This window comes from Pseudophryne corroboree, chromosome 1 (assembly GCF_028390025.1).
Source record: "Pseudophryne corroboree isolate aPseCor3 chromosome 1, aPseCor3.hap2, whole genome shotgun sequence".
In the NCBI taxonomy this organism is placed as follows: domain Eukaryota; kingdom Metazoa; phylum Chordata; class Amphibia; order Anura; family Myobatrachidae; genus Pseudophryne; species Pseudophryne corroboree.
In genome coordinates, this window is record NC_086444.1 from 1,136,043,524 (window position 1) to 1,136,070,501 (window position 26,978).

The 26,978-nt window shown below is 46.5% G+C and overlaps 1 protein-coding gene across 8 annotated transcripts in view; it reads right to left on the reverse strand.

The window, feature by feature from the left end:
• LOC134928285 (sp110 nuclear body protein-like) overlaps window positions 1-26,978 on the reverse strand; it is a 200,914-nt gene that overhangs the window by 114,168 nt on the left and 59,768 nt on the right. For all 8 annotated transcript variants that reach the window (XR_010177884.1, XM_063923859.1, XM_063923879.1 and 5 more), the window contains exons 5-6: window positions 9,114-9,283; window positions 4,830-4,986 (exon numbers count right to left, since the gene is read on the reverse strand). Coding sequence is in view for 7 of the 8 variants with exons in the window: in XM_063923859.1 (XP_063779929.1) it covers window positions 4,830-4,986; window positions 9,114-9,283 (327 nt within the window). In the remaining variant the exon portion in view is untranslated. The remainder of the gene's footprint in view (window positions 1-4,829; window positions 4,987-9,113; window positions 9,284-26,978) is intronic.

The window sequence follows — 26,978 nt, forward strand, 5'->3', positions numbered from 1 at the left end:
AGCCCCTGATGACATTTGAGACGCTGGAACAGTCACAAGCTGAGTAGCCGGCTGCCCTATGTCATCAAACCTTTTATGTAAGGAGCTGACACTGTCACGTAATTCCTTCCATAAGTCCATCCACACAGGTGTCAACCCCACAGGGGGTGACAACACATTTACAGGCATTTGCTCTGCCTCCACATCATTTTCCTCATCATACATGTCGACACAGCGGTACCGACACACAGCACACACACAGGGAATGCTCTGACAGAGGACAGGACCCCACAAAGCCCTTTGGGGAGACAGAGGGAGAGTATGCCAGCACACACCAGAGCGCTATATACCACAGGAATATCACCTATAAAGAGTGTTTTCCCTTATAGCTGCATATATATATTATACTGCGCCTAAATTTGTGCCCCCCCTCTCTTTTTTACCCTTTCTGTAGTGCAGGACTGCAGGGGAGAGCCAGGGAGCGATCCTTCCAGCGGAGCTGTGAGGGAAAATGGCGCCAGTGTGCTGAGGGAGATGGCTCCGCCCCTTTTTCGGCGGGCTTTCTCCCGCTTTTTGAGTTATTCTGGCAGGGGTAATTTACACCTATATAGCCTCTGGGGCTATATATGGTGTCAGTTTTGCCAGCCAAGGTGTTAATATTGCTGCTCAGGGCGCCCCCCCCCCCCCCCAAGCGCCCTGCACCCATCAGTGACCGAAGTGTGTGGTGTGCATGAGGAGCAATGGCGCACAGCTGCAGTGCTGTGCGCTACCTTGGAGAAGACAGAAGTCTTCAGCCGCCGATTTTCCGGACCTTCTTGCTTCTGGCTCTGTAAGGGGGACGGCGGCGCGGCTCCGGGAACGGACGACGAGGTCGGGTCCTGTGTGCGATCCCTCTGGAGCGAATGGTGTCCAGTAGCCTAAGAAGCCCAAGCTACCACCACTTAGGTAGGTTCGCTTCTTCTCCCCTTAGTCCCTCGCTGCAGTGAGCCTGTTGCCAGCAGGTCTCACTGTAAAATAAAAAACCTAAACTATACTTTCTTTCTAGGAGCTCAGGAGAGCCCCTAGTGTGCATCCAGCTCGGCCGGGCACAGAAATCTAACTGAGGCTTGGAGGAGGGTCATAGGGGGAGGAGCCAGTGCACACCAGATTGACCTAAATCTTTCTTTAGATGTGCCCAGTCTCCTGCGGAGCTGTCTATTCCCCATGGTCCTTACGGAGTCCCCAGCATCCACTAGGACGTCAGAGAAATATAATTTCATTGTTGTACACACTTGTGTTTCAATAAATAAAAAAAAAAAGAGTTAAAAAAATAAAATAAAAAAGTATTACTTCCCCACTTCATTAGACCGAATATCTCCTCCCACATTTTTAGAACGTGTCCGGACACAGATCAATTAAGCTGAGAATGCGTTGCTGGGACATCACTGGCCATGCTGGTCTATTTTATACACTGCCCTGTTACTAATACTATTCAGTCTGTCCCGGCATATGTACACGACTCTGGAATTGTATGCATGAAATAAAAGACTACTGAATGTTGTTGTTGTTTGTTTATTAAATAGTTGCTAAAGGCAGCCAAGCAAAAAGCGCCCAGCTCAGGAAGGCATCTAATACTTCCCGTGCAATTTATACTGTAGGTAGGCTGCCACACTATCCCTTTGGGATACAGTCTGAAGATCAACAGGTTTTTTTGTTTTTTGAACTTTTTCATACTTAACGATCCACGTGGACTACGACTGGAACGGTAATCTGTGCCGAGCGAAGCGAGGCATCTTGCCCGAAGCATGGCGAGCGAAGCGAGCTATGCGAGGGGACCCAGTGCACTAATTGTGGTTCCCGGTCACTCTACGAAGAAAACGACACCAAAAAAACAAAAAAACTCATGTCGACCTTTTGACCTGTCGACCTAGCACATGTCAACCTAGAAACCCTGTCGACCTTCCAACCCTGTCGTCCTATAGTGGTCGACCTAAACATTGTCGACCTAGACACTGTCGATCTAATGATCCACACCCATCCCTTTAAATCGGGATACTCCTGAATTACACTGGTTCTGTGGCTGATTAAAACCAGGTAAAATGCAGACCTGATGTCAGCCAGCCACAGAATCTGTGTAATTCAGGAGTTTTACGGTTTAAAGGGTTAGTATGGTAAATTTACTCATAGGGGAATACAGAGGGGGAAAGAGCTAGTGCTTTTTGCGCATGATATACCCATCATATACAGTATACAGTATGAACAGGTGAAAACCATTAACTAGTGACATTACCCCCTAAAAATAGGATTTGAATTACCTAGCGGTTAATCCTTTTCTCGTAGTCCATAAGGGATACTGAGGACACTTAATACGATGGAGTATAGATGGGGTCTAAAGGAGCCGGTGCACTTTACATTATCTTCAAAAAGGGTGTGCTGGCTCCTCCCCTCTATGCCCTCCCCCACAGCCCAGTCAAGGAAAATTGTGCAAGAAGGAGATGGACATACTTAAGAGGAGGAAACATGACAAGACAATAGGTGGTGAGATTATCTAACCAGCACACAGCAGAACAAACATACTAGCAACAGCTAGTGAAACCAGAAACAGCAACAGCTGATATAAACATTTTCACAAAAGAACAATAACTTGCAGGAAAAGGCGAAGCACAGAGGCGGGGACCCAGTATCCCTTATGGACTACAATAAAAGGATTTACCGGTAGGTAATTAAAATCCTATTTTCTCTATCATCCATAGGGGCTACTGGGGACACTTAATATGATGGGGACATCCCAAAGCTCCCAGAACGGGTGGGAACATGCTGAGATGCCTGCAGCACCGTATGTCCAAATTGGACATCCTCTGTAGCCATGGTATCAAACCTGTAGAACTTGACAAACGTGTTTGTCCCTGACCAGGTAGTGGCCCAGCATAGTTGCAAGGCCAAGACACCACGGGCAGCCGCCAGGAAGAACCCACCGACGTGGTAGAGTGGGCCTTGATAGACCGAGGAACAGGCAAGGCCACCGAAGAGTAGGCCTGTTGAATAGTAAGCCTAATCCAACGGGCAATCGACTGCTTCGAAGCAGGACAACCCTTCTTGTGAGCATCATACAGCACAAAGAGGGAATCCGACTTCCGGACAGCAGCTGTCCTCTTGACATAAACCTTCAGGGCTCGCACTACATCCAAGGACTCAGGAATTGAGGAAGTGGCCGAAGTCGCCGGAACCACAATAGGCTTATTCAGGTGGAAGACAGAAACCACCTTAGGCAGGAACTTCTGTCGAGTCCTGAGCTCCACTCTGTCCACATGAAAGACCAGGTAGGGACTTCTGCAGGACAAAGCTCCAAGTTCCGAAACACGCCTAGCGGAAGCCAAAGCCAAGAGCATGACCGTCTTCCACGTAAGGTATTTGTCCTTAACCGACATCAGAGGTTCAAACCAAGAGGATTGCAGAAATGTCAAAACCACGTTTAGATCCCAAGGTGCCGTAGGCGGCACAAAAGGAGGCTGGATGCGAATGACACCCTGTAGGAACGTCTGGACTTCAGGTAAAGTAGACAATTTCTTCTGAAAGAAACGGACAAGGCTGAGATCTGAACTTTTATGAAGCCTAATCGTAGGCCCATATTCACACCAGCCTGCAAAAAGTGACCAAGGTTGAAATCCGCGGTCAGATACTTTCGGCCCTCACACCAGGAGACGTATAGTTTCCAGATATGGTGGTAATGCTTAGACGTGACAGCTTTCCTGGCTTGAATCATGGTGGTGGTAACCTTACCCAGAATTCCCTTCTCAGTTAGAAGGTTCCGATCAACCGCCATGCCTGTCTTCAGGCTCTGTGCTGGGGGTGTGCACGCGAGAGCGCAATGCCTGTGGTACACTGATCCTCAGGACCGTTGTCCTGTCAGCGGGATCCAACTCAGCACCTCCAGGAGACCGGTGTCGGTCCCTCCCCCAGCATCCCTCGGTGCAGGTAGGCTGTTGCCCAACAGCCTACCTGAAAATAATAAACATTTAAAATAAACTGAAGGAAAAATCTCTGGAGCTCCAGAGTGTGCATCCTCTCTCTAGGGCACATTTTTCTAAACTGGGCTGTGGGAAAGGGCATAGGGGAGGAGCCAGCACACCCCGTTTGAAGAAAATGTAAAGTGCACCGATTCCTTTGGACCCCATTTAGGGATCCGGATTGAAAGTCGACAGTAACTAGGTCGACAATGTCTAGGTTGACTACTTTTGGTCGACAGTAACTAGGTCGACAGGGTCTTTAGGTCGACATGTTCTAGGTCGACAGGTCAAAAGGTCGACATGAGTTTTTCACAATTTTTTTCTTTTTTTGAACCTTTTCATACTTAACGATCCACGTGGACTACGATTGGAACGGTAATCTGTGCCGAGCGAAGTGGTAGCGGAGCGAAGGCACCATGCCCGAGGCATGGCGAGCGAAGCGAGTGCGGTGCTGCACTAATTGGGGTTCCCGGTCACTCTACGAAGAAAACGACACCAAAATAACATTAAAAACTCATGTCGACCTTTTGACCTGTCGACCTAGAACACCCTGTAGACCTAGACACCCTGTCGACCTAGTTACTGTCGACCAATAGTGGTCGACCTAGACATTGTCGACCTAGTTACTGTCAACTTTCAATACCACACCCCCCATTTATACTCCATTGTGTTAAGTGTCACCAGTATCCCTTATGGATGATAGAGAAAGATGCCATTGTGTTCCCTATGTAAACATGATAATACGGAAATCTTTAAGGCAAACACATTTTTGATTTTTTAAATATATGTACTGACCCTTGCATTTAGATTGTTTAGTAAACCAGATTGTATTAGTAAAAACATAGCATTTGGAAGATACAGTACCTTGTAGTAGCATGTCCTGTAGAACAGGATACACTTTCAGGTAACACTCCTGGAATATATACTCAAATACTACATTTAATTTCATGTCCTTCTTCTCAATAACAGACAGACATTCATAGATGACTCGTTGGACTGGCCTCTCATCTGCCTGCAGTTTCTGTAAAAGAACGCACATGTTCAATTATAAGGACAAGGTATTATAGAGAGTGTATAGGAAAAATTACAATACAATTGTCCCCCTAATGTGAGGACAGGCAACGTCCAGCACTCCAGCTACTGTGGAACTAAACATCCCAGCGTACCAAGACACAGTTTTAGCAAACACTAAACAGCACAACTGTGGCAGGGCATGCTGGTATGTGTAGTTCCACAGCAGCTGAAATGCTGTGCAATTGCCAACCCCTGCGCCTATATACATAATGCAGAGACATATACACAGAACATGTCCTCCATTCTCCTACACAGCACACGTCCTCCATTCTCCTACACAGCACACGTTTCCCATTCTCGTACACAGCGCACGTCCTCCATTCTCCTACACAGCGCACGTCCTCCATTCTCCTACACAGTGCACGTCCTCCATTCTCCTACACAGCGCACGTCCTCCATTCTCCTACACAGCGCACGTCCTCCATTCTCCTACACAGCGCACGTCCTCCATTCTCCTACACAGCGCACGTCCTCCATTCTCCTACACAGCGCACGTCCTCCATTCTCCTACACAGCGCACGTCCCCCATTCTCCTACACAGCGCCGCACACGCCCTCCATTCTCCTACACAGCACACGTCCTCCATTCTCCTACACAGCACACGCCCTCCATTCTCCTACACAGCGCACGTCCTCCATTCTCCTACACAGCGCACGTCCTCCATTCTCCTACACAGCGCACGTCTTCCATTCTCCTACACAGCACACATCCTCCATTCTCCTACACAGCACACGTTACCCATTCTCCTACACAGCACACGCCCTCCATTCTCCTACACAGAACATGTCCTCCATTCTCCTACACAGCACACGTTCTCCATTCTCCTACACAGCACACGTCCTCCATTCTCCTATACAGCACATGCCCTCCATTCTCCTACACAGCACACGTTCCCCATTCTCCCACACAGCACACGTCCTCCATTCTCCCACACAGCACACGTCCTCCATTCTCCCACACAGCAGGTGTCCTCCATTCTCCCACACAGCAGGTGTCCTCCATTCTCCCACACAGCAGGTGTCCTCCATTCTCCCACACAGCACACGCCCTCTATTCTCCTACACAGCACACGCCCTCCATTCTGCCACACAGCACACATCCTCCATTCTCCCACACAGCACACGTCCACCATTCTCCCACACAGCACACACTCTCCATTCTCCTACACAGCACACACTCTCCATTCTCCTACACAGCACACGTCCTCCATTCTCCCACACAGCACACGTCCTCCATTCTCCCACACAGCACACGTCATCCATTCTCCCACACAGCACACGTCCTCCATTCTCCCACACAGCACACGTCCTCCATTCTCCCACAAAGCACACGTCCTCCATTCTCCCACACAGCACACGTCCTCCATTCTCCTACACAGCACACGTCCTCCATTCTCCTACACAGCACACGTCCTCCATTCTCCCACACAGCACACGTCCTCCATTCTCCCACACAGCACACGCCCTCCATTCTCCCACACAGCACACGCCCTCCATTCTCCCACACAGCACACGCCCTCCATTCTCCCACACAGCACACGCCCTCCATTCTCCCACACAGCACACGCCCTCCATTCTCCTACACAGCGCACGCCCCCCATTCTCCTACACAGCGCACGCCCTCCATTCTCCTACACAGCACACGTCCTCCTTTCTCCCACACAGCACACGTCCTCCAAACTCCTACACAGCAAATGCACTTTTCCTACAGTCCTCAGTCCTTCTACTGTTAGGAGCCGCAGCGGCCAGTGTGTACCCAGCTTTAACCTCTTGCTCCACAGAGACACGTCTCTCTCAGTTCCAGCAATTTAACATTGTTTCTGAATTGTTGTAGTGTTGCTGCTTAATGCAACAAGTGTCATAAAATAACAGAGCTGGTGTGAGGATAATGAATAAGTAAACAGTATTACTAATAAAAGAGGCGTTACATTGGTTCATAAAAACTTTTTTTTTTTTTTTCCGAATCCTTAGAAAAATAGTTGGAATAGTCCACAACCACAAAACTTAATCCAGGATTTGGTACACGTATGAAAAGAACACCTGCTAGTATACAGTTAATTAGTAGCAGCGAGATGTTCCAACAAGTATTATGTTTTATTCACAAAGGAACTGTGTTGGTGCCAAATCCTGCAAGAACAAGTCCCACGAAGTAATTTCTTCTATGTCTATTTAGTGGAGTGCAGCCTGGACAGATAAGAGGGGATCAGTATGATATACCGATGGACGGGATGCCGGCTGTCAATACACTGACAGCTGCCTCCCATCCATCATAATCCTGACAGCCCCCCATTTAGCCCCCTAACCCTCATCCTTTCCCTACCCTACGCCTAACCCTCCCTTGCAGGTGCCTAGCCCTAACCCTCCTCGTGGTGCCTAGCCCTAACCCTCCCTTCCCCGCTGCCTAACCCTAACCTCACCCTGTATGTGCCTAACCCTAACCCTCCCTCCCCGGTCCCTAACGTTCCCGTGCGTGTTCCCTAAGCCTAACCCCTTCTGCTGCCTAAACCTAACCCACACCCTCGGACGGCAGCGCGTCCCACTGTCAAGACATTCAGAATGCCGGCTGTCGGTATTTTGATGCTGGCATCCCTTTTGGCATCGGTATATTGATGCCGGGATAGTGTCCTCCCTCGACTTCAGGGATCCCGTTCGTTGGGAAGCTGCTTCCCGATAAGAGGGATCCTTTGGCCTCTCAGTGGCATGAATGAAGCAGATATTGATGCTCCTCCCTCAGTGGAGAGACTTAGGGATCTATTTACTATGCTTTGGAGAGAGATAAAGTGTAGTGTGATAAAGTACCAGTCAATCACCTCCTAACTGTCATGTTACAGGGTGGCTTTGGAAAACGACCGGATCTGAGAGAGAGATTGTATTTCTTTTCCTACCAATATGCTATCAAATGTGAGTGATTTTATATAATTTATTGTATATTTGAAGACTATGATGGCATGAAACCATTGTGAGTTTTTATTTGACACTGTAGTGACATAAAATTATTTTAATTCAATATCGGGCTGAGAAGGGATTATTATTATTATTGTCCAAAACCACATACAGAGGTGTCCTCCATCATTGTTGCTGCAGTCACTTTAAACAACTCTTCTAGTCGCACCTAGTCCCGAGCGTGTTTAGTAACACTAAGGGGACATTTACTAAGCAGTGATAAGAGCGGATAAGGGAGCCAGTGGAGAAGTTGCCCCATCAACCAATCAGCAGCTCTGTATAATTTTATAGTATGCAAATTATAGATGTTACTTCAGTGCTGATTGGTTGCCATGGGCAACTTCTCCACTGGCTCACTTCTCCGCTCTTATCACTGCTTAGTAAATGTCTCCCTAAGCGCCTTTTCATGCGTCTTTTACCTCGAAAATGTGTCTTATTCGCAGACTGATGCTAATTAGACACACTATGCTGATTCCAATGATATGCGGCACGTGTATATTCTGTGTGCAACTGCAGCTGTATCTGCATATGAAATGCTATGTTACAGTGTTTTCCACTGACACTGTAAGACGCATTTTTGTGGGGAAAAAGATGCCCTGCGCTGACTGGGTCACACGAGAGCTAGCAGAATTCATGCGCCCTGTGATCCGCGACTCAGGAAGGTTAGACCAGGAAGGATGCATCTGTACTTACTTACAGTACCAGAGAAACTGGTTATTACACTAAAAACCCAGCAGGAAGGTTATTTCTTCATTCATATACACTGTGCCTCTTATTCTAAAGCACAAATAGTACACAATATTAAAGATAGAAAATAAATATGATCAAAATCTGGTATTTGTATTGCTATACACAAATAATGTCCCCATAATCTACAACGATTATTTCAATTTAGTGAACTAAGGAAATGATAAATAATCATATAGAGAACAGAGCAATATTTGCTAGAGGACACTCTGCGTATTGTAACATGTCACACTTTATTTATACCGAAATAATCCTACAAAAATAAATGAATGAACACTACACAGTGCAGGCAAGATAAGCTAAACATTTATCTTTATTTTTTATTTTTTTACCCTTTTTAAATGAGTTTATAAACATGTAAATGTATAAGCATAGACATGCTCACCAGTGACTCCGCTTCGGACAGAATGGTGAGGTCCTGCAACCCGTGCAGAAATGGGAAACGATCTGTTATTGCCAGACAAATAGGAACTTTCTCCTGTGCGAAAATCAAGTGGTCACTCTCCGTGTCGGGGGGGCCTGGCGTAGTGTCCCTAGATTTTTTTTCATTGTACTCTGTGAAGACAACAGTAATCACTTGTGATTTATTATGTGAGGAAGCGGTTAAGATACCGCCACACGAGATCCTGGCGATCACAATGCCGACGCCGGAATCCTGCACAGCGGTATAATGCCAGCGCCAGTATACCGACGAGACAGGCTATTCTCCCTCTGTGGGTGTCCACGACACCCATAGAGGGAGAATATAACCGGTGGCAAGCGCAGGTGTGGATTATTAGATCTACACTAAAAAGGTCTACAGTCAATCGGTCTACCACTAATGGTAGACATGCATTAGGCCAACAGGGTCAAAAGGTCGACGTGGTTAAATAGTCGACATCAAATAGGTAGCCAGTGGAAAATGTCGACAGGGTCAAAAGGTCGACAAAAAAGGGTAGACACAATTTCTTTTTTTGGGGGGGTTTTGTCACTTTTCTGCCACAAACAAGCCCCATTAGTGTACCACGTCCCCTCGCTGCGCTCGGAAAAGATTCCTATTCCCAATCGTAGTCCATGTGGATGGTAAAGTATGAAAAAGTTGAAAAAAGTTGAAAAAAGTTGAAAAAAAATAATGTAAAAAAAAATTAAAACATTTAAAACCTGTGTCTACCATATATGTGTCGGCCATTGTCATGTCGACCTTTTGACCCTGTCGACCTAATGTATGTCTACCATTACCTTTTTATCTATATATCTCAAGTTCAATTTATTGCCATCAGCCAAAGCAAATTGACAGATGACATTTCAGTAGTGCATAGCACCAGGTAGCAGGCAACAGTCATAGCATACAAAAAAAAAAAAAAAAACTCTTATAAATAATACAATCATACATTAAACATCCGTACTGCAAATGGAATAAAACTGTTCCTAAAACGACTAGTACGTGCTAGCAGAGTTCAAAACCTCTTTCAGGACGGAAGTTCGACAAAAAACTCAGTAAAAGGATGTCCACTTTCTGATATAATACAGATGGAGCCATCCTCATCTATCCCTTTAATAGGATTAACTGAGACTGGCCAATCGGACTTAATCCCCTGCTGTAATGACTTAATCCCCTGCTGTATTGTTCTCTCTATATTGTACTGCATCTGAGAACGATAGATGAAGGGCTTATGCTAATAAGCTATGGTGCACCTAGGTGCAGCAGAGAAGCCAAGATGAGTGAGACTCCATTTGTACTTCTGACTTTACTTAAGGCCCTACGCCTATACAGCTCATCAAAGGTAGGCAGCAGCATACCAATGATTTGCTAGCGGTTCTTCTAATACGCTCTAATGCACACCGATCTTTTAAGGTGCAGCCACCATACCAGGTAACTAAGGATGCTCTCTATCGAGCACCTATCAAAGTTTGACATGGTCTGCACACCAACACCTGCAGCTCTTAAGCGTTGCAGGAAAAGAAGTCGTTGTTGAGCTTTTTTAACTATCAACTGCAAGTGCGCTGACCATGTCAATCATGACGAGATCTGAATGCCCAAGAAGCAGAATGAAGCAACCATTTCCCCTGCTTGATCACCAATAAACACTGGCAGTTTCTGCGACAGCGATTTCCTAAAATCCACAATCAGGTCTTTAGTCTTTCGCTATTTAAAAATAAATGATTTTCAATACTCCAACCAACTAATTTCGCAACTTCCGTCCTATAATCTGACTCATCGTTACCATTAATTAACCCTACTACAGCAATGTCATCTGCAAATTTGATCACTTTAACAGATGCATCTGCTGACACACAGTCGTGGGTAAACATTGGGTATAAAAAAGGGCTAAGGACACAGCCCTGAGGTACACCTGTATTTATCATCACTTTCACGGACCTAACACTGCCCATTTTAACCACCTGTGGTCGATTTGTCAAAAATTCTAAAATCCAATTACAAGTAAAACTATCAAGGCCTAACACAGATAATTTGTTCGTCAAAGACACAGGAATCACTGTTTTAAAGGCCGAACTAAAATCGACAAATAAAATCCTAATGTAGACATTCCTCTTTTCCAAATGGGACAGAGTAAAGTGTAACAATGTAATAATCGCTTCGCCAGTACAACGGTTCCATCTATAAGCGAATTGAAACGGGTCGAACTCAGATGAAAAAAAAAGATTTAATGTGGCTCAATACCTGTCTCTCAAAACATTTCATTATGAGGGACGTTAATGCTATAGGCCGGTAGTCATTAAAACATTTAGATGACCCTTTCTTAGGGACTGGAACAATACTGGTCAACTTCAAACCCCTTGGCACTACACAGTGCATGAGTGACAAGTTGAACAAGACCGTTAATATCCCACTCAGTTGCTCCACGCATTCATGAAGGATCCTCCCCTGAATGCCATCAGGTCCCACTGACTTGCCCGGATTTACCAGACGCAAACAATTTTGCACAGCGCCTTCTTCAAGCAACAAGGGAGTTTCCACCTCTCGAGGGATCTGCGGCAACTGGGGTAATCTATTACTTTCTTCAAATCTACAATAAAACAAATTTAAATCATCCGCCAATGAGTTACTAACCTTCACATAGTCGCCCTTTTTAACTTTACATCCAGCCACTTCATATATCAACTGCCACAAGCCCCTAGGATTCTTGTTCAAACTACGAAGATCTTCATTCATATTATCTTAAAATATATATTTTGGGGTATATGCATATGCAATAGGGTCCAAGATTCCAACTGAACTCAGACTTTTTTTTTTAAAGGGGCAATCATTTACAAAGCATAGCTTTGCCTTGTAAAAGATTGACTCTTTTAAAAAAAAGGTCCAAGTTCGGCTGGCATTCCACACCTCCGGCAAAGTCGGACCCTATTGCATAAGCCCATTTATCTTCATCTAATCATCATGAACCAACCTCTGGATATTATCTTAACACAGTTCTATTACACTTTATACTGACATAGGACAGTACACCCCCAACATGGCCTGGTCCCTGCACATGATCATAATACAACTGTATCACACTCTACAGGCATATAACACTACACCACTACGTGGCAGGAACACAATGCTAAAAGAGATCTGGCCTTTTTTGCATACACCAAAGGGTGGTGTATTCCTTTTGTGAAGTATATTTAGATTTATTTTGTTTGTATGAGTGTGGCACATTAAGGGTTCCCTATTGTAAGGATATGTACAGTACTGATAAAAGGACTTAGTGACAGTTAACTGCAAAGGGTCTTGTGTTAAGTGATAAGACAGTGAGGGCGATGGTGACGGAAGTGCAAGGAATATTGTGAAGAGGACACAAGACAATCTAGGGACAGTGAACACCTGGAGTATAAACAGGATATATTCTGTCCTACTTCACATGCCAAGCCAGATATAACATTTATTGTACAAGTTGAGTCTCCCATATCCATAATGCTTGGGACCAGAAGTATTTATTAACAGTTCCTTATATAGCACAGCATATTCCATTGCACTTTATAATTGGGTATTTCGGTTGTTCCATATTTTGGAATATTTGCATACCATAAAGCGATACCTTGGGGATGGAATCCAAGTCTAAACACCAAAAATTTGGGATTTTGAAATATTTTGGACAAATATACACAGCAAAAAATGATGCCCACGCAGGACTTGCTGAACCAGTGTACTGCCATTTATTAAGATGTCAGGATGTTACAGCCGGCACAAGCCTCTGGTTCCAGCCATCACACCATCATAAGTATTTCCTGTGACCCTGACTAGACACTGTAGTTCCCTCTGCAGTCACCTACCTATTAACTCAGCGTCGGTCACATCGCCCCAACACAAGAACAGCTACTTATAACTCCTCCCAAGCACTCACTAGCTGAATAATCACACCCATGTGGTAAACCTGTGACGCTGTGATGTTGTGTGCAATAAAATGTAAAGGTTTAACCCTGTCTGCACCATAAGCCTGCAGACCCTCAGAGGACACTACAAACCTGGTTATTGCCGTGATATCCCGGCAGTGGCTCGGTTTAAAAGGGTTAACCTGTGTCCAGTTACCTGGCTAGCTTTCAGCCTTGATATCGGCATTCCTTGCGCCAGTATGCCGGTAGAGGGGCGAGCGCAGCGAAGCCCGTTGCGGGCTCGCTACAGTCTCGGTGATGAGCTTCGCTCTCCACAGGTTCTATTCTCCCTATACGGGTGTTGTGGACACCCATAGAGGGGGAATCACCTACCTTGCCGGTATTCCGGTGGCGGTATAGTACCCCAGTCGGGGTGCCGGCAGCGGTATAGTACCCCAGTCGGAATTCTGGCAGCAGTATTGTGACAGGCGGGATCCCGACGGGCGGTATGTTAACCGCATACCCCTGCAAATTTGTGGCTAATTTAGATGTATTCATGTCTCACGTACATTTTGATGTCGTTTCTTTTGCTGTTGGCAGAGTTAATTCAATGTAAGGAAAAGGTGGGTTTTACTGCACTAAACCACAGATACTCGGCCAATCAGCCTTGAAAGACCAAAATCAATTAGATACTAAGGATCAATCCTAGAATTGGTGTCTTGGCGGTGCACCCCGAGTCAGTAATGAACCAATACATTTACTATTTAAGAGAAAAAGAAGACTCTTGTGTGGGTGCACTCTTTGGAATAGTCAGAAGACGAATAATTTGGAAATATATTAAAACATAAGTTTAATGATATGTATTAAAAGTAACAGTAGTGGGGGCGTGGCCTAGCTGCTGCTGTGAATGGAAGTGTCTCAGCAGAGCTCCAGGATTTCTGGCACTTCTCTCCCTCCCTGCACATCCATCTCTGCTCCTTTCAGCGTGGTGCCCTCTCCCCCACTCCTGCTGTGCGCTGGCCGGTTGGTGAGGTCCGCGGAATCGGGGAGCACTCCTGGAGGCTCCTGCAGATTGCGGCCTACCTTCTGCCCTGAAGCCGGTGACTAAATTTTCAAGCCTACCCGGGCCGGACTTCAGGGACCCGGGAAAACGGGACGTGGCACCGGCGAACGGCTCCTACCTCTCCCTGCAGGCTCCTGGGGGGTCTCTGGGGGCTCCCAGAGGCCGAGGACCCGTAGGCCCTTGTGCTTTTACTCCTGTGTGCCTGGGATCCACCTCTGTCTCCAGCTGGGAAAGAGACATTCACAGCCAGCGCCCATTTTTCGATTCTTCAGTCTGTGCATCTCTGTAGCTCTGTCTACTTCTGAGGCTGAAACTGAACCCTGGAGCTCTCCTCCAGCTTTTTTTACTACATCTCCCTTGGGGTGTATATTCCATTATGTGGTAGTGCTGCCGATTCCTGCTGGAATCCCCTGTACTGGATCTGTGAGTACCCCCTTGCTGGGATTTGTTGTGCCTCTCTCATATTTGTCGTTTCTCCCCGACCCTGCAAAGATCTCTCTGCATGTAATAATGTTTGAATCGGGATGTGATGTGCTCTGTCCTCTCTACGCCTCCACCCGGGGTTCTCATGCATACATAGTAGCTTCTGTTTGGAACTAGCATACTACTCTGCCTCCAGGGCCTGTGACGCATTGGCCTTCCAGTTTCACTCGTCTACTCCTTCTACTGCAGCCCTCTAACGATGCCCCCTAAAAAAATTAAGGGCGCACTCCCGCCCCCGGTGGCTCTCTCTAATCAAAAAGGGGCTCGTGCCTCCTTGTCTCCTGCCGGGAGCTCCATCCCATCGAGCCAACCTGACCGTCCTAAGGAGAGTTCTGGCCATTCCTTATCGGTCCCTGGGGTGGACTCTAGTTCTACGGATCCTCTCACTGTCAAGACTCTGTGTCAAGTCCTTGCGACTTTTAAATCTGAGCTCACTCAAAACCTCTCTCTGGCTATCCGTGAAGTTAAAATAAGAATTTACTTACCGATAATTCTATTTCTCGGAGTCCGTAGTGGATGCTGGGGTTCCTGAAAGGACCATGGGGAATAGCGGCTCCGCAGGAGACAGGGCACAAAAGTAAAGCTTTTACAGGTCAGGTGGTGTGCACTGGCTCCTCCCCCCATGACCCTCCTCCAGACTCCAGTTAGGTACTGTGCCCGGACGAGCGTACACAATAAGGGAGGATTTTGAATCCCGGGTAAGACTCATACCAGCCACACCAATCACACCGTACAACTTGTGATCTAAACCCAGTTAACAGTATGATAACAGAGGAGCCTCTGAAAGATGGCTTCCTAAACAATAACCCGAATTAGTTAACAATAACTATGTACAAGTATTGCAGATAATCCGCACTTGGGATGGGCGCCCAGCATCCACTACGGACTCCGAGAAATAGAATTATCGGTAAGTAAATTCTTATTTTCTCTATCGTCCTAAGTGGATGCTGGGGTTCCTGAAAGGACCATGGGGATTATACCAAAGCTCCCAAACGGGCGGGAGAGTGCGGATGACTCTGCAGCACCGAATGAGAGAACTCCAGGTCCTCCTTTGCCAGGGTATCAAATTTGTAAAATTTTACAAACGTGTTCTCCCCTGACCACGTAGCTGCTCGGCAGAGTTTTAATGCCGAGACCCCTCGGGCAGCCGCCCAAGATGAGCCCACCTTCCTTGTGGAATGGGCCTTAACAGATTTAGGCTGTGGCAGGCCTGCCACAGAATGTACAAGTTGAATTTTGTTCCAAATCCAACGAGCAATCGACTGCTTAGAAGCAGGTGCACCCAACTTGTTGGGTGCATACAGTATAAACAGCGAGTCAGATTTTCTGACTCCAGCCGTCCTTTAAATGTATATTTTTAAGGCTCTGACAACGTTCAACAACTTGGAGTCCTTCAAGTCGTCTGTAGCCGCAGGCACTACAATAGGCTGGTTCAGGTGAAACGCTGATACCACCTTAGGGAGAAGATGCGGACGCGTCCGCAGATCTGCCCTATGTCGAATGGAAAATTAAATAAGGGCTTTTATAAGATAAAGCCGCCAGTTCAGATACTCTCCCGGCCGAAGCCAGGGCCAGTAACATAGTCACTTTCCATGTGAGATATTTCAAATCCACATTCTTTAGTGGTTCATTTGAGGAAATCTAAAACTACATTTAGATCCCACGGTGCCACCTTAGGCACCACAGGAGGCTGTATATGCAGTACTCCTTTGATAAAAATCTGGACCTCAGGGACTGAGGCCAATTCTTTTTGGAAGAATATTGATAGGGCCGAAATTTGAACCTTAATAGATCCCAATTTGAGACCCATAGACAATCCTGATTGCAGGAAATGTAGGAAACGACCCAGTTGAAATTCCTCCATCGGAGCACTCCGCTGCTCGCACCACTCAACATATTTTCGCCAAATACGGTGATAATGCTTCGCGGTGACTTCCTTCCTTGCCTTTATCAAGGCAGGAATGACTTCTTCTGGAATGCCTTTTCCTTTTAGGATCTGGCATTCAAACGCCATGCCGTCAAACGCAGCCGCGGTAAGTCTTGAAAAAGACAAGGACCCTGCTGAAGCAGGTCCCTTCTCAGAAGTAGAGGCCACGGATCGTCCGTGACCATCTCTTGAAGTTCCGGGTACCAAGTCCTTCTTGGCCAATCCGGAGCCACTAGTCTTACTCCTCTTTGCCGTATAATCCTCAATACCTTTGGTATGAGAGGCAGAGGAGGAAACACATATACCGACTGGTACACCCAAGGTGTTACCAGCGCGTCCACAGCTATTGCCTGCGGATCTCTTGATCTGGCGCAATACCTGTCCAGTGTTTTGTTGAGGCGAGACGCCATCATGTCCACCATTGGTTTAACCCAACGGTTTAATAGCATGTGGAAAACTTCTGGATGAAGTCCCCACTCTCCCGGGTGAAGGTCGTGTCTGCTGAGGAAGTCTGCTTCCCAGTTGTCCACGCCCGGGATGAATACTGCTGACAGTGCTATCACGTGATTCTCCGCCCAGCGAAGGATCCTGGCAGCTTCTGCCATTGCCCTCCTGCTTCTTGTGCCGCCCTGTCTGTTTACATGGGCGACTGTCGTGATGTTGTCCGACTGGATCAACACCGGTCTTCCTTGAAGCAGAGGTTCCGCCTGGCTTAGAGCATTGTAGATTGCTCTTAGTTCCAGAATGCTTATGTGAAGAGACTTTTTCAGGCTCGACCACACTCCCTGGAAATTTCTTCCCTGTGTGACTGCTCCCCAGCCTCTCAGGCTGGCATCCGTGGTCACCAGGATCCAATCCTGTATGCCGAATCTGCGGCCCTCCAATAGATGAGCCTCCTGCAACCACCACAGAAGGGATACCCTTGTCCTCGGCGACAGGGTTATCCGCAGGTGCATCTGAAGATGCGACCCTGACCATTTGTCCAACAGATCCCTTTGCATGGAATCTGCCGAAAGGGATTGCTTCGTAAGAAGCTACCATTTTTTCCCAGGACTCTTGTGCATTGATGTACAGACACCTTTCCTGGTTTTAGGAGGTTCCTGACCAGGTCAGATAACTCCTTGGCTTTTTCCTCGGGAAGAAAAACCTTTTTCTGAACTGTGTCCAGAATCATCCCCAGGAACAGCAGACGAGTTGTCGGCATTAATTGGGATTTTGGAATATTCAGAATCCATCCGTGCTGCTTTAGCACCTCTTGAGATAGTACTAAACCCATCTCTAGCTGTTCTCTGGACCTTGCCCTTATTAGGAGATCGTCCAAGTATGGGATAATTAATACGCCTTTTCTTCGAAGAAGAAATATTATCTCGGCCATTACCTTTGTAAAGACCCGAGGTGCCGTGGACAAACCAAACGGCAGCGTCTGAAACTGATAGTGACAGTTTTGTACAACGAACCTGAGGTACCCCTGGTGTGAGGGGTAAATTGGAACGTGGAGATACGCATCCTTGATGTCCAAGGATACCATAAAGTCCCCTTCTTCCAGGTTCGCTATCACTGCTCTGAGTGACTCCATCTTGAACTTGAACTTCTTTATGTACAGGTTCAAGGACTTCAGATTTAGAATAGGCCTTACCGAACCATCCGGCTTCGGTACCACAAATAGAGTGGAATAATACCCCTTCCCTTGTTGTAGAAGAGGTACCTTGACTATCACCTGCTGCGAATACAGCTTGTGAATGGCTTCCAAAACCGTCTCCCTTTCGGAGGGGGACGTTGGTAAAGCAGACTTCAGGAAACGGCGAGGTGGCTCTGTCTCTAATTCCAACCCGTACCCCTGAGATATTATCTGCAGGATCCAGGGATTTACCTGCGAGTGAGCCCACTGCGCGCTGTAATTTTTGAGACGACCGCCTACCGCCCCCGAGTCCGCTTGCGAAGCCCCAGCGTCATGTTGAGGCTTTTGTAGAAGCCGGGGAGGGCTTCTGTTCCTGGGAAGGAGCTGCCTGTTGCTGTCTCTTCCCTCGTCCTCTGCCTCGTGGCAGATATGAATAGCCCTTTGCTCTCTTATTTTTAAAGGAACGAAAGGGCTGCGGTTGAAAAGTCGGTGCCTTTTTCTGTTGGGGAGTGACTTGAGGTAGAAAGGTGGATTTCCCGGCCGTAGCCGTGGCCACCAAATCCGATAGACCGACCCCAAATAACCCCTCTACGCATCGCCTGTCCACTGTCGTGTCCATAAAGCTCTTCTGGCCGAAATGGACATAGCACTTACCCGTGATGCCAGTGTGCAAATATCTCTCTGTGCATCACGCATATAAAGAAATGCATCCTTTATTTGTTCTAACGACAGTAAAATATTGTCCCTGTCCAGGGTATCAATATTTTCGATCAGGGACTCTGACCAAACTACCCCAGCACTGCACATCCAGGCAGTCGCAATAGCTGGTCGTAGTATAACACCTGCATGTGTGTATATACCTTTTTGGATATTTTCCATCCTCCTATCTGATGGATCTTTAAGTGCGGCCGTCTCAGGAGAGGGTAACGCCACTTGTTTTGATAAGCGTGTTAGCGCTTTGTCCACCCTAGGAGGTGTTTCCCAGCGCTCCCTAACCTCTGGCGGGAAAGGGTATAAAGCCAATAACTTCTTGGAAATTAGCAGTTTTTTATCGGGGGCACCCCACGCTTCATCACACACGTCATTTAATTCTTCTGATTCGGGAAAAACTACTGGTAGTTTTTTCACACCCCACATAATACCCTGTTTAGTGGTACCTGTAGTATCAGCTAAATGTAACATCTCCTTTATTGCCAAAATCATATAACGTGTGGCCCTTCTGGAAAATACGGTTGATTCGTCACCTTCACCACCGGAATCAGTGCCTGTGTCTGGGTCTGTGTCGACCGACTGAGGCAAAAGGCGTTTTACAGCCCCTGACGGTGTTTGAGGCGCCTGGACAGGCACTAATTGAGTGTCCGGCCGCCTCATGTCGGCAAACGACTGCTTAAGCGAGTTGACGCTATCCCGTAATTCCACAAATAAGGCATCCATTCTGGTGTCGACCCCCTAGGAGGTGACATCCTCATATTTGGCAATTGCTCCGCCTCCACACCAATAACGTCCTCATACATGTCGACACACACGTACCGACACACAGCAGACACACAGGGAATGCTCTATACGAAGACAGGACCCACTAGCCCTTAGGGGAGACAGAGGGAGAGTCTGCCAGCACACACCAAAAAGCGCTATATATGACAGGGATAGCCTTATGATTAAGTGCTCCCTTATAGCTGCTTTTATATTAATATATAGCCATTTATTATGCCCCCCCTCTCTGTTATACCCTGTTTCTGTAGTGCAGTGCAGGGGAGAGACCTGGGAGCCTTCCTGACCAGCGGAGCTGTGACAGAAAATGGCGCCGTGTGCTGAGGAGATAGGCCCCGCCCCTTTTCCGGCGGGCTCGTCTCCCGCTATTTAGTACATTTAGGCAGGGGTAAATATCTCCATATAGCCTCTGGGGCTATATGTGAGGTATTTTTAGCCTTTTTAAAAGGTTTTCATTTGCCTCCCAGGGCGCCCCCCCCCCAGCGCCCTGCACCCTCAGTGACTGCCGTGTGAAGTGTGCTGAGAGGAAAATGGCGCACAGCTGCAGTGCTGTGCGCTACCTTTAGAAGACTGCAGGAGTCTTCAGCCGCCGATTCTGGACCTCTTCTTGCTTCAGCATCTGTGAGGGGGCCGGCGGCGTGGCTCCGGTGACCATCCAGGCTGTACCTGTGATCGTCCCTCTGGAGCTTCATGTCCAGTAGCCAAGAAGCCAATCCATCCTGCACGCAGGTGAGTTCACTTCTTCTCCCCTCTGTCCCTCGTTGCAGTGATCCTGTTGCCAGCAGGAATCACTGTAAAATAAAAAACCTAAGCTAAACTCTCTAAACAACTCTTTATGAGAGCCACCTAGAATTGCACCCTTCTCGGCCGGGCACAAAAATCTAACTGGAGTCTGGAGGAGGGTCATGGGGGGAGGAGCCAGTGCACACCACCTGACCTGTAAAAGCTTTACTTTTGTGCCCTGTCTCCTGCGGAGCCGCTATTCCCCATGGTCCTTTCAGGAACCCCAGCATCCACTTAGGACGATAGAGAAAGTGGAGCTAACTGCTTTACATCGCACAGACCACCTTGAACGTAAACTGGAGGAACTGGTGTCCTCTCATAATGACCTTATTTCGGCCCATGACCAACAACAAGCTGAGATGGAGACGTATAAAGACAAACTGGCGGATATAGAGGACAGGTCGCGGAGAAATAATATTAAAATCCGAGGTATCCCAGACTCTGTGGCCAATTCGGAACTTCTGGACTATGCTATGTCCCTCTTCCGCAAACTGCTACCTGGGGCGGACGACAGAGACCTTCTCATCGATCGCATTCACCGGCTTCCGAAACCACGGTCGGTTTCCGCCTTCTACACTCGGGATACCCTCCTCCGTGTTCACTTCTTCACGACCAAGGAACGGATAATGCAAGCTGCCAGATCTGCGTCTGATTCAGATACGCTTGGAGGCATACAAATATTTCCTGACTTCTCGGCACTGACCATCTCTAAACGTAGAGCTCTGGCTCCTATCACGGAGGCACTACGTTCTCATGACATTAGATACAGATGGGGCTTCCCAGTGAAATTGGTGATTTCCCATGAGAATTCCTCCTACGTAGTTGCCACTCTGGACGCTGGGGTTAAGCTGCTTAATGACTGGGATGTTTCAGTCAAAGTGCCCTCTACATTGAAACCTCGCCTGCCACTTACCCGTGAGTGGTCTGCGACCTGACTGAGTATTCAATGTTCCAATTACTGTAGTTCCTGGTTGATCTTCATGTTTGGTTGGGGACTCCGTCCCCCTTATAATGCATATCGGATACGTGAGTTTATATGTTATATATGTGTATGCTTTTGGTTCCTTCATTTGCTGTTTATATTACTATGTGTACCTGCATTTTCCTCTGATTCTATCTCTTTTATCGTTCTTTTTCTTCTTACAGTACACATGAGGGTATCTCACTAGTCACTTACATTATTTGTTGATGTGCTTGTTGGTACCCTTATTGGTACTTGTAGTTTGGCTATACGTTATTGCTCCAGGTATACATGTGCCTTTTGTACCCCGGGTGGTGATACTACCGCCACCTCCCCATACTTTTTCTACTGCATACCTGTCCCCTGCATTAGCAATGCGGTCCCGATATAATGGGCCGTTTTGGTTTTTCCTGCCTGTCCCTTCCTCTTTTTTCCCTAGTTTGTCCCCCCCCCCCCAATTTGGGATGTCAGCGGTTTTTGCTTTTTCTATATTTTAAATGGTACGAATATATTCATTGAATGTTAAAGGGTTGAACTCCCCCAATAAACGTAGGCTAGCCTTGACCACTTTTCATAAACACAGAGCTGACATAGTTGCCTTGCAGGAAACGCATTTTTCGTCAGCAAGTCCCCCGGCTCTGAGAGACCGGAGATACCCAGTTGGCTTTTTTGCAAATGGCCCCTTCAAGCGCAATGGAGTGGCTGTTCTTTTTCGGAGCTCTGTTTCGTTTGAACTGCTGTCCCAGATAGCTGACAAGAATGGACGTTTCCTCATTCTAGTTGGAAAATGGGAGGATAAGATGGTTACGATTGTATCTCTCTACGCTCCCAATTCTAACCAAGTCCCCTTCTTTAGAAAAGACTATTGCGAGGGTTCGTCAGGGTGCCCTGCTTATGTTGGGCGACTATAATTTAGTGCTTGATCCTAAATTAGATAGATCTCCTCGGTCTTCTTCCCAGATGTCTGCGGCTCCGGCTGGCCCGTCACTAGCCTTCCGTAATTTGCTGGCAGAATATGACCTATATGACTTGTGGAGAGTTCAGAACCCAACTTCGAGAGATTATACGTATTTCTCTCCAGTGCACAATTCCTACTCTCGCATAGATCTTATTCTTTGCGATAAGTGGACTTTGCAGCACTCAGCACAGGTGGATGTTCTGCCTATTTCCTGGTCCGATCATGCTCCTCTCCTATGGTCTCGGAATTTTTACCACCAATTCCCCCCCCCCCCCCCCCCTCGGCCGTGGCGCCTATCTGCCCACCTGCTGTCGTACCCTATATCTAAAAAAGCGATTGATGATTGCATCTCCCTCTATATGGAAACTAATTCCCCCTCAGATTCTTCTGTCCCGACTTTCTGGTGTGCCCTTAAGGCAGTTGTGCGAGGCACTGCGATCCAAGCCGGTGCTAGACTCAAACGACAAGCTATCCAACAACTACAAGACTTGGAATCTAAACTTAAGGAGGTTGAAGATAGGAATAAGCTCCACCCCTCTAGGGCCCTACGTAGGGAATTAAAGGATATCCGAGGCCAACTTCAGAAACTCCTTATGAGACGGACCCAGTTTGCTTTAAATAGGTTGAGACAGAAATTTAACCTGACTGGTAATAGACCGGGGAAAATGCTGGCTCGCAAGCTCCGTGCTCTCCAGGCTTGTAATAGGATTAGACATCTGATTTCTCCTCAGGGTGGTAAAGTGTCCAATCCATATGACATAGCGAATCAATTCGCTAGATATTATACCAAGCTGTACAACCTTTCTTCTGATCCCCTTACTTTTCAACCCACTCCTGATTCTATACAATCCTTCCTAGCCGACGTCAAACTACCCTCCCTTTCTGCGGAACAGCTCGAGAGACTCAATGCCCCGTGGACCCCCTCCGAGGTAATTTAAGTAATGAAATCACTCCCGCATAATAAAGCCCCCGGTCCAGATGGCTTCATAAATGAACTTTATGTTTCTCTCTGTGATCAATGATCGCCCACCCTGACCTCCTTGTATAATCTCCTCTCTTGGTGCTTTCCCTACAGAAATGCTGGAGGCTCAGATTATCACTATACCCAAGCCAGGTAAAAACCCAGCGCATTGTCAAAATTATAGGCCCATTGCACTATTGAACGGCGATATTAAAATTTTTGCCAAACTTGTCGCTTTCCGTTTAAATGTCTTTCTGCCATCTCTCATTGCCTACGACCAAGTTGGGTTTGTGCCTGGTAGACAGGCGTCTGCAATACCCGTAGGGTTTTTGACTTGATTGTTATTGTTCCCTCTAACACTGGCCTTCTCCTGCTCTCTTTAGATGCAGAGAAGGCGTTTGATAGACTGAACTGGCAATATATGTCCTCGGTTCTAGACAAGTTTGGTTTTAGTGGCCATATTCTTTCTTCGGTTTTATCTCTATATAGCTCCCCCTCTGCACGGGTATTTAGTAACGGTTTCCTCTCCGATACATTTCCAATTACGAATGGAACCCGACAGGGTTGCCCTCTATCACCCTTAATATTTACGTTGGGCATAGAACCCCTTGCTTAGAAGATTAGGATGTCTGGGGGCTTCCCGGGGGTGACTATTGGCACTACTACTCACAAGTTGTGCCTCTTTGCGGACGACGTCCTTCTGTTTGTCACAGACCCGCTATCCTCCCTTCCTTGTTTGCATGCTATCTTGGGACAGTATAGTGAAGCTTCCTTTTATAAAATTAATACGACAAAGACAGATGCTCTCCCCATTAATATCCCAGCTCCCATAGTGTCCACCCTTCAATCACACTATCCATATAACTGGCGTTCGGCTTCAATTCAGTATTTGGGGATCCAAATTCCACCTTCTACGGCCTCTGTTTTTGATGTTAACTTCCCTCCACTCATTAATAGTTTTTTAGACCTGACTAAGTCCTGGCTATCTTATGATATTTCGTGGATTGGCCACCTAGCAGCCTTCAAAATTACTCTCTTACCTAAACTCATGTACTTATACCGAACCATAGCTTTTCTTTTCCCTAAAACGTACCTTGATAGATGTCGTGCTATAATGCTACGCTATATCTGGAAGGCACGGCCATCCCAATTGGCTCGGTCCAAAATTATTCTCCCTCGTAGAAAGGGAGGGCTAGATATGCCCGACCTGGTCCTTTACCAGGAGGCATGTGTGCTGGCCCAGCTTAAATACTGGTTGAGTGGGGCGCCTGTAGTGGGATGGGTATCTCTTGAACGTACTGGGAGTTTGGACCTTCCCTTAGAAGACCTTTTTAAGATACACCCAAACTCTAGACCCCGCTTATTGTCCCTCCTCCCCGCCAAGAACATCTTTACAAATCTGGGATAAATTGGTGACTCGCCTGCCTGGACATCAATTTCCATATTCTACTATCTCACTACGAGCCATAGCTAAATTAATTCCTAATTTAAATCTCTATACCTGGTTTGTTTGTGGTTTGACTGTCTTGGGGGACCTTATGGATGGTAATGTTATGCTATCGTTTTCTTAACTCCAGTCTCGATATAATCTCCCCCAGTGGAGAATTATTGCATTATTTCCAAATTCACCACTGGTACAAAGGTTTGCCTAGACAGGTGGCTCCCCCGAACCCGTTATCCCAGGTTGTCTTAACACGTGTATCTCTGTGTGACTCTAGAGGGGACATCTCGTTTTGGTACAGGACGCTTATCAGCTTGCTTACTACTACTAAGTCTAATGCGCAGCTGAAATGGGAACAAGACTTGGATCTTCCCCTATCTGAAGCCCAATGGGAACAAATTTTTATTTCTTCTTACCGAATGTCCAAGTGCTTGAATCACACGGAGATGCATATCAAACTCCTTAATAGACTATATTTAACACCGGATAGGCTACACTCATTCTGGCAGTCTTGTTCCAAATATTGCTGGCGTAACTGTGGGGAAATAGGCCATACTTTCCATATTTTCTGGTCCTGTCCTTCCCGTCGACATTTCTGGAGCGAGATATTTGCTTTGATTAATTCGGTCTTACACCTGTCCTTCACCCCCTCTCCGGCCATGGCCCTGCTCCACATTTTTCCTGCTGAGATACCACATCATCAGAGATATCTGGTGGGGCATATTTGTATAGCTGCCAGGGCTGCATTGGTACAAAGTTGGAAACAAGCTTCTCCCCCTCCTCTATCACCAGTCACCAACAAAATTCAATTCCATTTTACTATGGAAACTGAGTTCATGCCTTACTCTTCTGCGGCCTCCTCCCCAATGGTGAAATGGAGAGCATGGCATGACTACGTCACTGCTGGAGGGGGTGTTTCGCCTTCCCCCTAACTGACTCGGCTTATACTTCCGGTCTGTGCACCGGCTGTGCCTTACTAGCCCTGTGTCTATTATTGATTATCTGTTTATTGATATGTTTTCATGTTTGACCCGTGTTTATCTTTATCTGTATCTTTTTCCAAGATGACTTTGTATTTTTCCTATTGTATCTATACTGGATTGTTATATTTAACTACTGACAATTTTGATATTAGCATGTTTACATCCCGTTCCCTTGGTTCTTTGTATCTTCCCCCCCCCCCCCCCTTCCTTCTTTCTTTCTGTACCACTTCCCCTTGCAAAAAGAAAACTTGTTTTCAATAAAAACAATTGATGAAAAAAAAAAAGTAACAGTAGTAGTATCCAATGACATACTTAACAAACAACACACAAATAAACATTTAATAAAAACAGTCCCACAGATTGGTCTCTTTAATGATCGCTGATGCTAATAGTACCCAATGTTGGGGGACCAAAATGTGTTGCCCTCAGACTTCACCAGTCGGAATGTCTACCGTGTCTGTGGCGTAAGGCAATCAAACTGTATTGAATTGAAGCCTGTGTAGGACCCTGGAACCTGGACAGTGGTTATTACAATTTAAATCTTACCAATACACAGAGGATGAATTAAAAAGATTATCATATTTGATTATATGTGAAACTGTGGTCTGGAGAGTAAGGTATTGTAGAAATGGAGGAAAAAGGATATAGAGAGCTTGAGGGTACAAAGGTGAATCTGCTGTCAGTGTTAGGCTCAGAGCTCGAATGCCCCTAGCCTCTACTACACCCGATCTTCCTGGGGAGTAACCCAAGCCAGTACTGACCAGGCCCGCACTGATTTGCTTCGAAGATCAGACGAGTTTGGGCGTTTGCAGTGTGGTATGATAGTAGGGGTACAAATACCCTGGTTGCTCTGGTATCGCTGATGAGAGTTCAGGAAAAAGGTATTAAAAGTATAGAGATAGCTTATAAAGAAATTTTTACTAGTCTGACCAAAATTGTGTACAGGGAAAAGAAAGAGGATCTGCTGCCAGCGTTAGGCAGAGGCATACAGGCAGAAGCCCATTGCCAGTGTATCGCTGGTGAGAGTCCTGAATAAAGAAGAAAATACGGAAGCTGATAAGAGTAAATAGAGAGCGCGAATGGAGATATTATAACAAATCAAAAAGGATAATTAATTCAGTACCTTAGATTGAAATATTAGAGTTACACAAAAAAAATATTAAATAAATAAATGAAATTAAACACAAAGTTCACAGGTATATATACACATAGCCGTATGCCAGGAAGAATAAATTAAATTAATTAAATTAGCCTCTTATAACCAATTCATCTAATATTGGCTCTA